Here is a 12985-nt window from a genome sequence, read left to right on the forward strand (position 1 = left end):
TCTTTTCCTTCCACTTTACACAGTCTGTTCCACATCGGTTTAACTTTAGCCTTTCTGCTAAGGTGTCACCTCATTTCTTTCTCTCGGGTTCTACCCTGGGACCTAACCTCCATCCTGTTTCTGGGTCTAGCCTTGGATTCCCTCTCCCCCAAATCCGTCTCCCTCAATTCCTCTGGGTGAATCCAGCATCCATCACAGAGCCAGGCATACAGCAGGTGCCCACCAAATGCTTGCCGAACAAAATAATCGAGACAACTGGGAAATGCTGTTCTTCTGGACATATAAATAACCATCAGTTAGCCAGTTCTCATCGAGAGTGGACAGGGTGGGTCGGGATCATCCCTGCTTTCAAATAGGGACACTGAGGCACAGAGAGAGAAGTGGGTTAGCTGGGGTCTCAGGGCACAGCTTCACCACCCTGGGGAGGTCTGAGGACAGCATCCTGTCCTTCAGGACACCCCCCACCAGCGGGTGGCGGTGAGCACGCCATGAGTCGCCCCAGGTCTGGGGAGAGTGGGTGCGTGGGTGCTTAAGAGGCTGCATTCTCAGCTGGCCCTGCACCTGCCTCGTCCTCCGACCCCTGTAGCCGACGTCTCCTCTGCTCCACTTGACGTCGAAGCCGGGTCAAGACCAGCTCCGAGGCCTGGATCAGGCTGTGCTGTGGGGAACAAGAGAAGGAGGGGGACGGAGCTGAGGAAGAGCTGCAGGGGGGAAGGTTACATCATGGCGGGACTGTCTGGAGTGAAGCAACTCCAAAGGCCAGGAGCTCGGCTCAGGTGGGAGGGCAGAGAGCAGACCACAGTGTGTGGGATGGGAATGGGCCTCTGTGATGGGGTGAAGGGGAGTGGCCTTAAGCGAATTTCCGGTGGGAGTGACAAAGCCTAGACCCAAATGTAAGGAAATGAGATTAGAAGGAACATAAAATGTAGCCAGGCGTGGAGGCAGGCGCCTGTAATCCCAGCTACTCAGGAGGCTGAGGCAGGAGAATCACTTCAACCCAGAAGGTGAAGGTTGCAGTGAACTCAGATCACGCCACTGCACTCTAGCCTGGGAAACAGAGCAAGACTTTGTCTCAAAAAAAAAAAAAACAAAAACAAAAAGGGCCAGTGGCTCACGCCTGTAATCCCAGCACGTTGGGAGGCCGAGGTGGGCGGATGACTTGAGGCCAGAAGTTCAAGACCAACCTGGGCAACATGGTGAAACCCCGTCTCTACTAAAAATACAAAAATTAGCTGGGCGTGGTGGCGGGCACCTGTAATCCCAGCTGTTTGAGAGGCTCAGGCATGAGAATCGTTTGAACCTGGGAGGTGGTTGCAGTGAGCTGAGATCGAGTCACTGCACTCCCGCTTGGGTGACAGAGCAAGACTCTGTTTCAAAAATAAAAGAATAAATAAATAAATAAATCTCCTTCATCAGGCCGGTGCCCCCACCCCAGCTGCTGTGAGCGCTCACAGGTGCCCCTTTCTCCTGGGAGCTGTCCTGGCCGGTAGGAACTGCCTACCAGAAATGAGTTCCTCCCTCCCCTGGGAGGTGGCCTGCACCCGCTGCCCGAAACTGCTGAGGTCAACCCTTCTCCCCGAGAGCCGGGGTTACCTGCAGGATGTGCACGCCCTTCAGGGAGACCACGGCAAGCTCCTGCAGCCCGTCCCCGGTCAGGTCCACGTGAGCCATGGCCAGCAGGGGACTGGAGAAGCCCCGCTGCCACAGCAGGCGGAACCCGTGCTGGGCCTCAGGGAGCCCCGACTCTGGGCCCTGGTACTTATAACACAGCAGTTCCTGCAGGGGTGGAGAGTGAGGTCACACAGGTAGACGGGGAGCACAGTGGAGGGAGGCCGGTGGGGGGTGGCTCCAACCGTCAGGTCCCACCTGTCCGTAGGTGGCCACCAGGACTTCTGGCCGCCCATCCAAATCCACGTCGGTGACCAGGCCGCAGAGGACGCTGTCAAATTGGTCACTGCCGGGCAGGAGAAGCTGGTCTTCAAGGCCCCGGTGCAGCAGGTCCCTGAGGGTCCCAAATGCAGCAGACAGACTGGGGTCAGCTTGCAGTGCCCGGCACCCTTGGCAGACGCTGAGCTGGGCACCGGTACTGCTTCCCTTCTCAGGCCTAGACACACTGGTCCTCCGGAAGCCTAGACATCATCATCTCAGATTTGGACATATTCATAGATCCAGCGAGGGGTCCACCTGTGCACTCAAGCCCTTCACCTCCGGGACCACCTCACTCCCAGATGGAAAGCCACGGGGTCCCATCTGGGGATTCAGACACACGTGTCCTCAATCTAGACACCCACGCTGCCTTCATGGGACCCCAAAGAGGGCTTAGCCCTGGTCGGACACCTTCACCACCCCTAGAGGGGTGCCAGAGCTGGCTATAGTCGCTTCCGAGAGCTGACTGGGAAACGTTCCCATGTAATCACGTTCATGGTTCGAAAGCCACTGTAGCAGAAGTATTTACACTCTGGAAACTCTGGTAAATGCTACAAACCTGGGCTTTCCTCGTGCATAGCCAGTGATTAGCCATTTGCCAGCACACCTACTACATCCACTCCAGGGGGCATCTCTGCTCCCACCCCCCTACCTCAACATATTCCCTGCAAGTCTAGACTTCAATTCACAGCCCCCGCCCCTGGGTCACAAGTATCTTTACTTGTCCAGCTCTGAGTAATCCACCCAAAGGAACTTACTGTGGAGAATGACAAGGTTAGACCACAGCGCAAAGAAACAAGGTTAGACCACACCCATGTGTCTCAGGCCCCCTTACCGATACACCACTGCTGGCTCCAACATGCTGGCCACAAGCACGCTGTACTCATCCTGTGCTGGCTTGTCCTTGGTCTCTGGAGAAGAAACATGAATGGTAATCCCAGCACTCTTGAGAGGTCGAGGCGGGTGGATCAGCTGAGGTCAGGAGTTCAAGACCATCCTGGTCAACGTGATAAAACCCCGCCTCTACTAAAAATATAAAAATTAGTCAGGCATGGTGGCAGGCACCTGTAATGCCAGCTACTCAGGAGGCTGAGGCAGGAGAATTGCTTGAACCTGGGAGGCGGAGGTTGGAGTGAGCCGAGATCGCACCACTGCACTCCAGCCTGGGTGACAGAGCGAGACTCTGTCTCAGAAAAAAAAAAAACATGAATGAAGAGGGGAATGGTTTTGTGGGGACAGGTTCTGAGCTCCTCGTCATACCCCAGGCCCCTTTAATGACAGACATGCAGGTTAGATCTCTGGAAAAACTCTTGAGGCTGTGTTACAGAGGAAGGGTAAGAGATTGGCCTATGAGAGAAATTATGAACGTCAGACACCAGAAGGAGAAATAGGTGTTAGATGATAGTCTGAGGTTCCGGGTGCGGTGGCTCACGCCTGTAATCCCAGCATTTTGGGAGATCGAGGCAGGCGGATCGCCTGAGGTCAGGAGTTCGAGACTAGCCTGGCCAACATGGTGAAACCCCGTCTCTACTAAAAACACAAAAATTAGACACAAAAATTAGCCCGGTGTGATGGCATACGCTTGTAATCCCAGCTACTCAGGAGGCTGAGGCAGGGGAATTACTTGAACCCGGGAGGTGGAGGTGACAGTGAGCCGAGATTGAGCCAATGCACTCCAGCCTGGGCGACAGAGCCAGACTCTCTCTGGGGAAAAAAAAAAAAAAAAAGACATTTGTGCATGTATGTTTACAGCAGCCCTTCACAACTGCAAAGATGTGGAACTAACCTAAGTGGCCATCGACTAATGAGTGGAGAAAGAAAATGTGGCATATATACACCATGGAATACTACACAAGTCATAAAAAGGAATGAAATGTTGTCTTTTGCAGCAACTTAAGATGGAACTGGAGATCCTTATCCTAAGTGCAGTAACACAGGAGTGGAAAACCAAAAAATGTATGTTCTCACAGAAGAGGGAGCTAAGCTATGAGTACACAAAGGCATACAGAGTATATGATGGGGTTTGGAGATTCAGAAGCGGGAAGGTGGGAGAGGGTGTGGGATAAAAGCTACACATTAGGTACAACAGACGCTACTCGGGTGATGGGTGTATTAAAATCTCAGAATCCATCACTATATAATTTATCCATGCAACCAAAACCACTTGTGTCCCCAAAGTGATTGAAATAATTTTTTTTTTTTCTTTTTTGAGACAGAGTCTCACTCCGTCGCCCAGGCTGGAGGGCAGTGGTGTGATCTCAGCTCACTGCCACCTCCACCTCCTAGGTTCAAGCGCTTCTTCTGCCTCAGCCTCCCGAGTAGCTGGGATTACAGGCGTCCGCCACCAGGCCCAGCTAATTTTTGTATTTTTAGTAGAGATGGGGTTTCACCGTGTTGGTCAGGCTGGTCCTGAACTCCTGACCTCAGGTGATCTGCCTGCTTCAGCCTCCCAAAGTGCTGGGATTACCGCGCCTAGTCAAAACTTTTTTAAAAAAGCAAAATGCCAGTCAGGGACAGACCCCAGTAAAGGAGCAGGAATGATCAGCATACTGGGGAAAAGGCTAGACTCGGAGTGGTGGGATGGTGGTGAGTCCAGGAGCATAGCCGGGAGCTAGACTGCAGCAAGACACACAGTGAAGGGGCCACAGAGTGGGCTGAAGAAGTCCCGATGTGAGACGTGCAGGTTAGGGTACAGAGGGAGAGGTGGACGCTCAGCCCCAGGCTGCGGGGCTAAGGTTACACCAAAGTGAGGAGACCAACTCTGGACCCTAACAGAAAATATATGGGTTAGGCCCCATGTGCCAGTCCTGGAAGTTAAATTCACAGGAGGGGAGGGGAGGGAAGAGGTGCACTGTAGTTCAAGGCCTGGAGTGGGGGATGCAGGAGGGAGGGACTGGGGGCTGGACACTTTGGGAGAGGGGTGCAAATCTGGGTGGGAGGACCCAAGAATGCAGAGTTGTCTCTTCCCCCGACACATTCCCTCCACCGCTCTCTCCCCATCCCCTCAAACCCAGAGCTCACCCTTGGGGGCCGAGAGGCTGAACACGATCACTCGGGAGATGGGGCCGTCCTGCAGGACCGACCACATCTGCAGAACCTCTGCGTGGAGAGCGAGGACTCAGAGCCCCAGCCCCACCCCGGTCCCGCCCCCAGCCCTGAAACTTTTGCCTTTCCCCGCCACCGTTCAGCCCCACCCTAGCCCCGCCCCTCCGCAGCTCTCGAACCCACCCAAGCCCCGCCCCCAAGCCCCACCCTCATCCCTTCCCCCCATTACCCTACCTCACCCAGCTCCAGCCCTTGGCGCCACCCTAGCCCCGCCCGGCTAGCCCCACCCTCATCCCTCAACCCCCTTACCTCCCTCTCCTACCCCACCTAGCTCCAGTCCTCAGCCCCACCCTGGCCCCGCCCCCAGCCCTCAACCCCACCCCTTACCCCGCCTCACCGTGGCCCTCACCTCGACTCTGCTGGTCCACGTGGGCGACACGGACATAACCACTCTGACAGCCCAGAGCTGAGAGGCGCCGGGACGTGCCGGGGAGGTTGTGGACGTCCAGCCAGAGGACGCTGGCGGGCGGATGGATGGACAGGACCGAGGGCCATTGCTGGGCCCAGCCCCGCCCCTCTGCCTCCCCAGGGGCAGTTGCCCCTCCCTGTAGCCCTGGGACCCTGATTCCTGCTGGATAATCCTCACCGCCCAATTCCTCTGGGGTCAATTCTCACCACCCGAGGGCTGAGTCCACCTCTTGTTTTTTCTGGTGTCACCCCTGCTGATCAATTTCTCTGAAGTCAGGCCGTGGACTCGTTTTTCTGAGCTCCTCCCTGGTGCCCAATTTCTCTAAGGTCCCACCGCCTGATTTCTCTGAGGTCACTGCCCCGGTCCCCAGTGGCCTCTTTCGGGGCCTCTCCTACCTACTGGTCAGGTTCGTCAGCTCTGGGAAGAGGTTTTCCACGGGCTGTTCCTCAAACTGATGCAGCCCCTCGTTCTGGGGGAACCAAGACCCACCCCACCCCCGCTTAAGTCAGTTTCACACATATACCCACCCAGCGCCAGCCCACAGTGAACCCCACAGGGCTCTGCCCAGCACGCCTCCCCGCCTCACCTCCTTGTAGAGATGAACAGCCGGGTCATTCCCACTCAAGAGAAACACAGTCTCCAGTTGATCCCCGACCTGGACCCTGAAAGCAGAGAAATCTAGAACCCAAGGTAGTGGAGTCCATGTGGTCTGAGAACCAGAACTCTCCTCTTGCAAAAACCCCGGCCTGTTGAGAACCTTAATATTCTGGGATCCAGACACTAGACCCAGGGTTAGAATCTCAGGGCTCAAGCTCCTGAGTACTCTATCTCCTTGAAATACCCAACTGTAGAAACGAGCCCTCAGAGAATCTCAGAATCAGGGAATGTACCTCCCAATCTCAGAATTGAGGGAACATGGCTTGCTAGAACCTCCCACTCTTAGACCCCGCATCTACTCCTACCTTCGCTCTGTGGATTTAGGAATGGAATGTGGAACTCCAGAATGAACTGTAGAACCTTAGAAAGCTAGGACCTCTTCAATCTGAAACCCCAGTATTCTAGAAGTGCTGTTTTCTGTCTCCTTAGAAATACTAAAACTTCTAAAATTTGCCATCACAGATTTCAGATTCACGGAATGATAGAATATCCAAATCCTAGCAAGAAGAACATTAGCGCAATTAGAATCTTCAGTTTCGGGAACTCTCACCTGTTAGACCAGGGGTTGGCCAACTATGACCTGTAGACCAAATCCAACCCACTATCTGTTTTTGTAAATAAAGTTTTATTGGAACACAGCCACATTCATTCATTTACACAGTGTCAATGGCTGCTTTCTGGCTACAATGGCAAAGTGAGTAGTTGTGACAGACTGGCCCTCAAAGCCTAATATTTAGTATCTGGACTTCTACCAAAAAAAGTTTGCCAATCCCTGTTCTAGACCATCTGTGTTCTGGAATGGAATCTGGAACTCTAGAATGGATTCCACACACGTTGGGGTTCTAGCACCTTGGTATTCTAGATGGTCTATGTTCTATCTCCTTGAAAGATGAGAATGTCACCGGGCGCAGTGGCTCACGCCTGTAATCCCAGCACTTTGGGAGGCCGAGGCAGGCGGACGGATCACGAGGTCAGGAGATCGAGACCATCCTGGCTAACACGGTGAAACTCCGTCTCTACTAAAAATACAAAAAATTAGTTGGGCATGGTGGCGGGCGCCTGTGGTCCCAGCTACTCGGGAGGCTGAGGCAGGAGAATGGCGTGAACCCAGGAGGCGGAGCTTGCAGTGAGCCGAGATCGCGCCACCGCACTCCAACCTGGGTGACAGCGAGACTCCATCTCAAAAAAAAAAGAAAGATAAGAATGTCAGGAATTTATCATTACAGAACCTCAGAAGATTCTGTCTTCTATCTTACTGTAGAACATTCAAATGTTGGAATCTTAGAGCTTACGACTCTAGAAAACTTAGCATCTCTGATCTTGGAATGTCAGACTCTAGAACGTTAGAATCTGGGAACTCTAGATGTGCAGAATTCCCAGAATTCCCAGGTGCTCCATCAAGTCTCTCAGATTATCTAGTTCAGGAATGGCAGGGTGGTGGCCCCTTGGCCATCTGGTCTATGGCCACCTTAAAATCATGATGCTTGGGCCGGGTGTGGTGGCTCACGCCTGTAATCCCAGCACTTTGGGAGGCTGAGGCAGGCGGATCGCCTGAGGTCAGGAGTTCGAGACTAGCCTGGCCAACATGGTGAAAACCAATCTATACTAAAAATATAAAAAGTAGCCAGGCATGGTGGCATGAGCCTGTAATCCTAGCTACTCAGGAGGCTGAAGTAGGAGAATCACTTGCACCTGGGAGGTAGAGGTTGCAGTGAGCTGAGATCAAGCCACTGCACTCCAGTCTGGCAACAGAGCGAGACTCCATCTCAAAAAAAAAAAAAAAAAAGCACGATGCTCTAAAAAACAAACATAGAATCTGATTGTGGGCAAGTTCGTGGTCTCCACTTAGCTACAGCTTTCCAACCTCAGCTGCATATGCGTGTGTGCACACATGCTACCTGTTACATTACACTTGTGCTTTCCATTCTCACACGACCTCCCTGGTCCCCAAAGGCATTTTAGTTTAATTTAATTTATTTATTTTTGAGACAGAGTTTTGCTCTTGTCACCTGGGCTGGAATGCCGTGGTGCAATCTTGGCTCACTGCAACCTCCACCTCCCAGGTTCAAGTGATTCTCCTGCCTCAGCCTCCTGAGTAGCTGGGATTACAGGTGCGTACCACCATCCCAGCTAATTTTTGTATTTTTAGTAGAGATGGGGTTTCGTCATGTTGGCCAGGCTGGTCTTGAACTCCTGACCTCAGGTGATCCATCCACCTCAACCTCTCAAAGTGCTGAGATTACAGGTGTAAGCCACCGTGCCCGGCTGGCATTTTAGTTTTCAATCTCTAATCTAGTACAACCTCTTTATTTTCCAAAAGGGGAAACAGACTACAGGGGTCTGTAAGTAAAGAAGGGGTTTGAGAGCTCAGGGTTTCTACATTTACAGTGGGGTGGGCGCGGATGCCCAGGGGACACTCACTCTGCATGGCACAGCTGGAACGGAGTGAACTGGAGCTCCAGGTTCAGGCAGCTCTCTGTAGGGACGGGCACGTGAGCGTGGGGGACCTGCTGGGGACCCTCTCCCTCCTCCCGTCCACGCCTCACTCACGGGCAATGGAGTCAAGGTTGTACTCAGAGCCGGGCTCATAGTCGCAGTAAATGTTCAGGAAGGGGCTGCCCTTGTCCCCTGAATCCTGGGGGAGGACACGGGGTTCAGGGGAGGGCAGGGGTGGCAGGTGGGATCTAGGGCAGCTCAGTGGAACTCACCATGTGTGTAAGGAGGAGGGCGAAGGGAGGTGGAGGGGGCTCTAGGTACCTTGATGAACGTGATCCCCACAACCAGACCCCGCTTGGGGGGTGACTTGTTGAAAGTGTCAATGGAGACAATCTCCGCGTCCACTGGGAGGGGAGAGTTCTAAGTTCAGTGTCAGGCAGACTCATGACTCCGATCTCCCAAACATGGTGAACTCCGGCCACCGCAATGATCATGCCCTCTGGTCTGAGTCCTGACCGCCATCACCCGACCTCTGTTCCCTGGGTACCAGGGATCCTGACCTGTAAGTCTGAAGAATCCTGAAACCCTAGGCTCATCCAGGCCCCAACTATGCCTGCCTCCTGATCCCAGTGACCCCCTTAAACCACCCCGATTCCATTCTCCCAGCACGGTGACCCGGCTCAGAGAGAGCCTCAGAAGCCTTCTCAACACCACGTTCCAGGGCCCTCCCAGCACCATAGCGCCACCCACCGGGAATGTAGTTGAACTGCAGCTCCTTGGCCACTGGCCGGATTTTCTGTCGGAGGTCTTGGTAGCGGAAGCCGAGCACCTTGCCTTTAAGCGTGGCGGCCAGCAGCTCCCCGCGCCCGCCGGCGCCGCCTGCCAGCCCATACACATTGCTCTGCGACGAGAAGCGCGTGAAGCTGTCCTCGCGCAGCGGACAAGGCCCCGCGGCCACGGCCGCCTCCCCCATCACGCCCCTCAGTTACGCACCCTCTCGGCAGTCCCCGCCGCAACCCGCACTACCCAACCTACGACTCTCTAAGCGACCTGAACCGCCGGGTGCCCGACCGTTGCGCAGGCTGATGACGTACAAGAAGCTGCTGGCGTTGCCCTCTCCCAAGATGGCGGCCAGATTGCATGCTCGGGTCTCCCAGGCAACTTTGACCCACTGCGCCTGCGCACTCTTCTCCTTTCCATTTCTGGACCAAGCGGCTGCCATAAGGAGTCTGTGACTAGAGGTGGGAGGTGGCGGCCACGGCTTCTCGCTCTATGCTGTGTGGAAGGTCGAATCATCATCATCGTAAAACTTAATATTGCCCTTATGTGCCAGGAACTACTATAAGTGCATTCCATATAATTTATTAAAAATTTGGAAGGGGGTGGAGGTAGGTACTTAAATCCATTTTACAGATGAAGGAATTGAAGCACAGAGGGGTAAAGTAACTTGCCTAAGATCACACAGCTAGTAACGAGCGGTCAGTACTGGAAACCAAACAAGGTAATTCCACAGTTCACTTTTTTTTTTTTTTTTTTTTGAGACAGAGTCTTGCTCTGTCACCCTGGAGTGCAGTGGTGCGATCTCAGCTCACTGCAACCTCTGCCTCCTGGGTTCAAGCGATTCTTCTGCCTCAGCCTCCCGAGTAGCTGGGATTACAGGCGCCACCACACCTGGCTAGTTTTTCTATTTTTAGTAGAGATGGGGTTTTGCTATGTTGCCCAGGCTGGTCTCTTAACTCCTGACCTCAGGCGATCCACTTCGGCCTCCCAAAGTGCTAGGATTATAGGTGTGAACCACCTTGCCCGGACCATACTTCATAATCTTAACAGTATCACCTTTAAAATAATGAATACATTCTTCTTGACCCCAAGGAAAAATGATCCAGCTATAATAACCAACTCTTTTATCGAACACCTACTTGGTGACAGTCATGCTGGCTCTGATAATCTGACTCCTCACAATTGTTCTGCAAGGGCCTACTGTTACCCTCCCTGCCGGTTCACTTATTCAGGATTCATTGAGTTTTTTTTTTTTTTTTTTTTTTGAGACGGAGTCTCGCTCTGTCACCCGGGCTGGAGTGCAGTGGCCGGATCTCAGCTCACTGCAAGCTCCGCCTCCCGGGTTCACGCCATTCTCCTGCCTCAGCCTCCCAAGTAGCTGGGACTACAGGCGCCCGCCACCTCGCCCGGCTAGCTTTTTGTATTTTTTAGTAGAGACGGGGTTTCGCCGTGTTATCCAGGATGGTCTCGATCTCCTGACCTTGTGATCCGCCCGTCTCAGCCTCCCAAAGTGCTGGGATTACAGGCTTGAGCCACCGCGCCCGGCTATTCATTGAGTTTTTACTGTGTGCCTGGACATCCTTTGCAAATCTATCTCACTAATCTTTGCAAGAAAGAAACCTCTTCAAAGGGGTTTATTATCCCAGTTTACAGAGGATGAAATGGAGGCTCGGAAAGAGTAACTCCACTGACTGACTCATTAGTGGTGGGGACAGGATGTAAACCAGGTGTTCCCCAATCTGGGGCCTTCAGGGGTTCCTATCTGTGCTTCTTTGTCCCTAGAAGGCCACGAAGGTTTGGGTAGTCTGTGCACATCTGTGTATCATTTCCAGAAGACATGGGTTGGCCAGCTGTCCTGGACACCTCGAGCACACACAGACTGCAAGCTCCATGAAGGAAGCAGCTGATCTCCCTTGATCACGGTCTTATCGCCTGTACCTGGACCACAAGACCTGACACAAAGCAGGCATTCAGTAAATATGTGTCAAAAATCACAAACTATGTGCTGAGCACATAAGAGACAGCAAATGGAAAGTTCTCAAAGGCAGACTGGATAAGGGAGGTGGCAAGAAGGAATTTGTGATGATTCCAGATTTCTGGATGTGGGGAGAAGTTCCTGGAGGGTAGTCTGGGAATGCCATCAGTGCTGCTGTGTTCCCAGGGCCTGGCATGCAGCAGGTTCTTAGTGAATTTGCTGAGGGAGTGGCACGTGGGTCTAGTGCTACTTCATCAGTGCGTTTCCTTCAGGTGTCTTCCCTCCCTAGTAACCTATAAGCCACATGTTGAGCGGATGAATAAAAAAATGAAGTTACAGGTTAGGAAGGAATCATTCTGTTCAGAGGTTTCCAATCCTAACTGCACACTTGAACCGCCTATGAAGCTTTAAAAAGCAAACCAAAACAGGCCGGGCATGGTGGCTCATGCCTGTAATTCCAGCACTTTGGAAGCTGAGGCAGGCGGATCACCTGAGGTCAGGAGTTTGAGACCAGCCTGGCCAACACGGTGAAGCCCTGTCTCTACTAAAAATACAAAAATTAGCTGGGCGTAGTGGCACACACTTGTAATCCCAGCTACTCGGGAGGCTGAGGCAGGAGAATCACTTGAACCCGGGAGGCAGAGGTTGCAGTGAGTCAAGATTGCACCACTGCACTTCAGCCTGGGTGATAGAGCGAGACTCTATCTCAAAAAAAAAAAAACAAAACACAAAAACAAAAACCCAAAACAAAAGGGTAAGGAAACCTAGTCAAACCGTAATTTATCAGAGTGCGGCCCCAGCCTGGATACTTTTATTTTTGCGCCATGATGCCTAATTTTTGTATTTTTAGCAGAGACAGGGTTTTGCCATGTCAGCTAGGTTGGTCTTGAACTCCTGACCTCAAGTGATCCACCAGCGTGGGCCTCCCAAAGTGCTGCGATTACAGGCATGAGCCACAGCACCCAGCCCCAAGCCTGGATACTTTCAAGGACTTTAAAGCATAGTCAGGGCTGAGCATCACTGATTTAGGTCATGAATGGCAGAAACAGATTCTCACACTATCCTTCAGCCAGTGCGCACAACGGGGGCAGACATGGTAATCAATCTCAGGTCTCAGGAGTCTTTGCTGCCATTATCAATGCACTGGAGCTGTGGGAGGAGCTGCAGGGGACAGAGGAGCAGGGCAGATGTCAGGGAATTTGAACCTCGCCTGCATTTCTCTAGGCTTACTGGGCTGCAGCCTCTCTCCCAGGAGCATACCCTGGTTTCCTAGGCAGCCCCTCCTCTGTGCAGGTACTGCCCCTGCTCACTTCCTGACACTTTCCCATCCTGCCTGAGCACTGAGCCTCCTCCAGCCCGTCTCCTCCATAGTGAGGGGCCCTGCACAGGGCAGGGTAAAGCACATGCGTAACAGACAGGTCCCCCAACATGCACATTGTGGAGTGTGGTGGAGGCAGCTGGTTCCTGCCCACTTTTCCCGGGCAAAGGCTCCTGCTATCTCCTCCCCCACTCCCCAGACCCACTCGGGCCTCAGACTCTGCCCACCAAAGCCGCTTCCTCCCCCGTCCTGTGACAGATGGAACAACTGTCACCGGGGCGTTCAGCCTTCCTGCCAGGGAAATGTGGACATGGGAGATTCGGCGAGCTTCCACCCATTCTCATCCAAAGCAGTCATGAGGATTGTCACATTCGACCCT

The 12985-nt window shown here is 53.2% G+C and overlaps 1 protein-coding gene across 2 annotated transcripts; it reads right to left on the bottom strand.

The window, feature by feature from the left end:
• Window positions 1-263: 263 nt before the first annotated feature.
• Window positions 264-9568, bottom strand: KPTN (kaptin, actin binding protein). Of its 2 annotated transcripts, XM_005589705.4 has the most exons (12): window positions 9284-9568; window positions 8855-8937; window positions 8648-8732; window positions 8519-8573; window positions 6027-6102; window positions 5836-5909; window positions 5381-5490; window positions 4948-5025; window positions 2762-2837; window positions 1867-2002; window positions 1594-1776; window positions 264-658 (listed from the first exon to the last, which is right to left on the bottom strand). In XM_005589705.4, the coding sequence occupies exons 1-12, from the start codon at window positions 9504-9506 to the stop codon at window positions 530-532; spliced, it is 1308 nt and encodes a 435-aa protein (XP_005589762.2). In that variant the 5' UTR covers window positions 9507-9568; the 3' UTR covers window positions 264-529. The 2 variants fall into 2 exon arrangements, with proteins under 2 accessions (XP_005589762.2, XP_073880114.1); XM_074024013.1 differs by lacking the exon at window positions 8855-8937.
• Window positions 9569-12985: the final 3417 nt, after the last annotated feature.

Source organism: Macaca fascicularis, chromosome 19 (genome assembly GCF_037993035.2).
Source record: "Macaca fascicularis isolate 582-1 chromosome 19, T2T-MFA8v1.1".
Taxonomy (NCBI): Eukaryota; Metazoa; Chordata; class Mammalia; order Primates; family Cercopithecidae; genus Macaca; species Macaca fascicularis.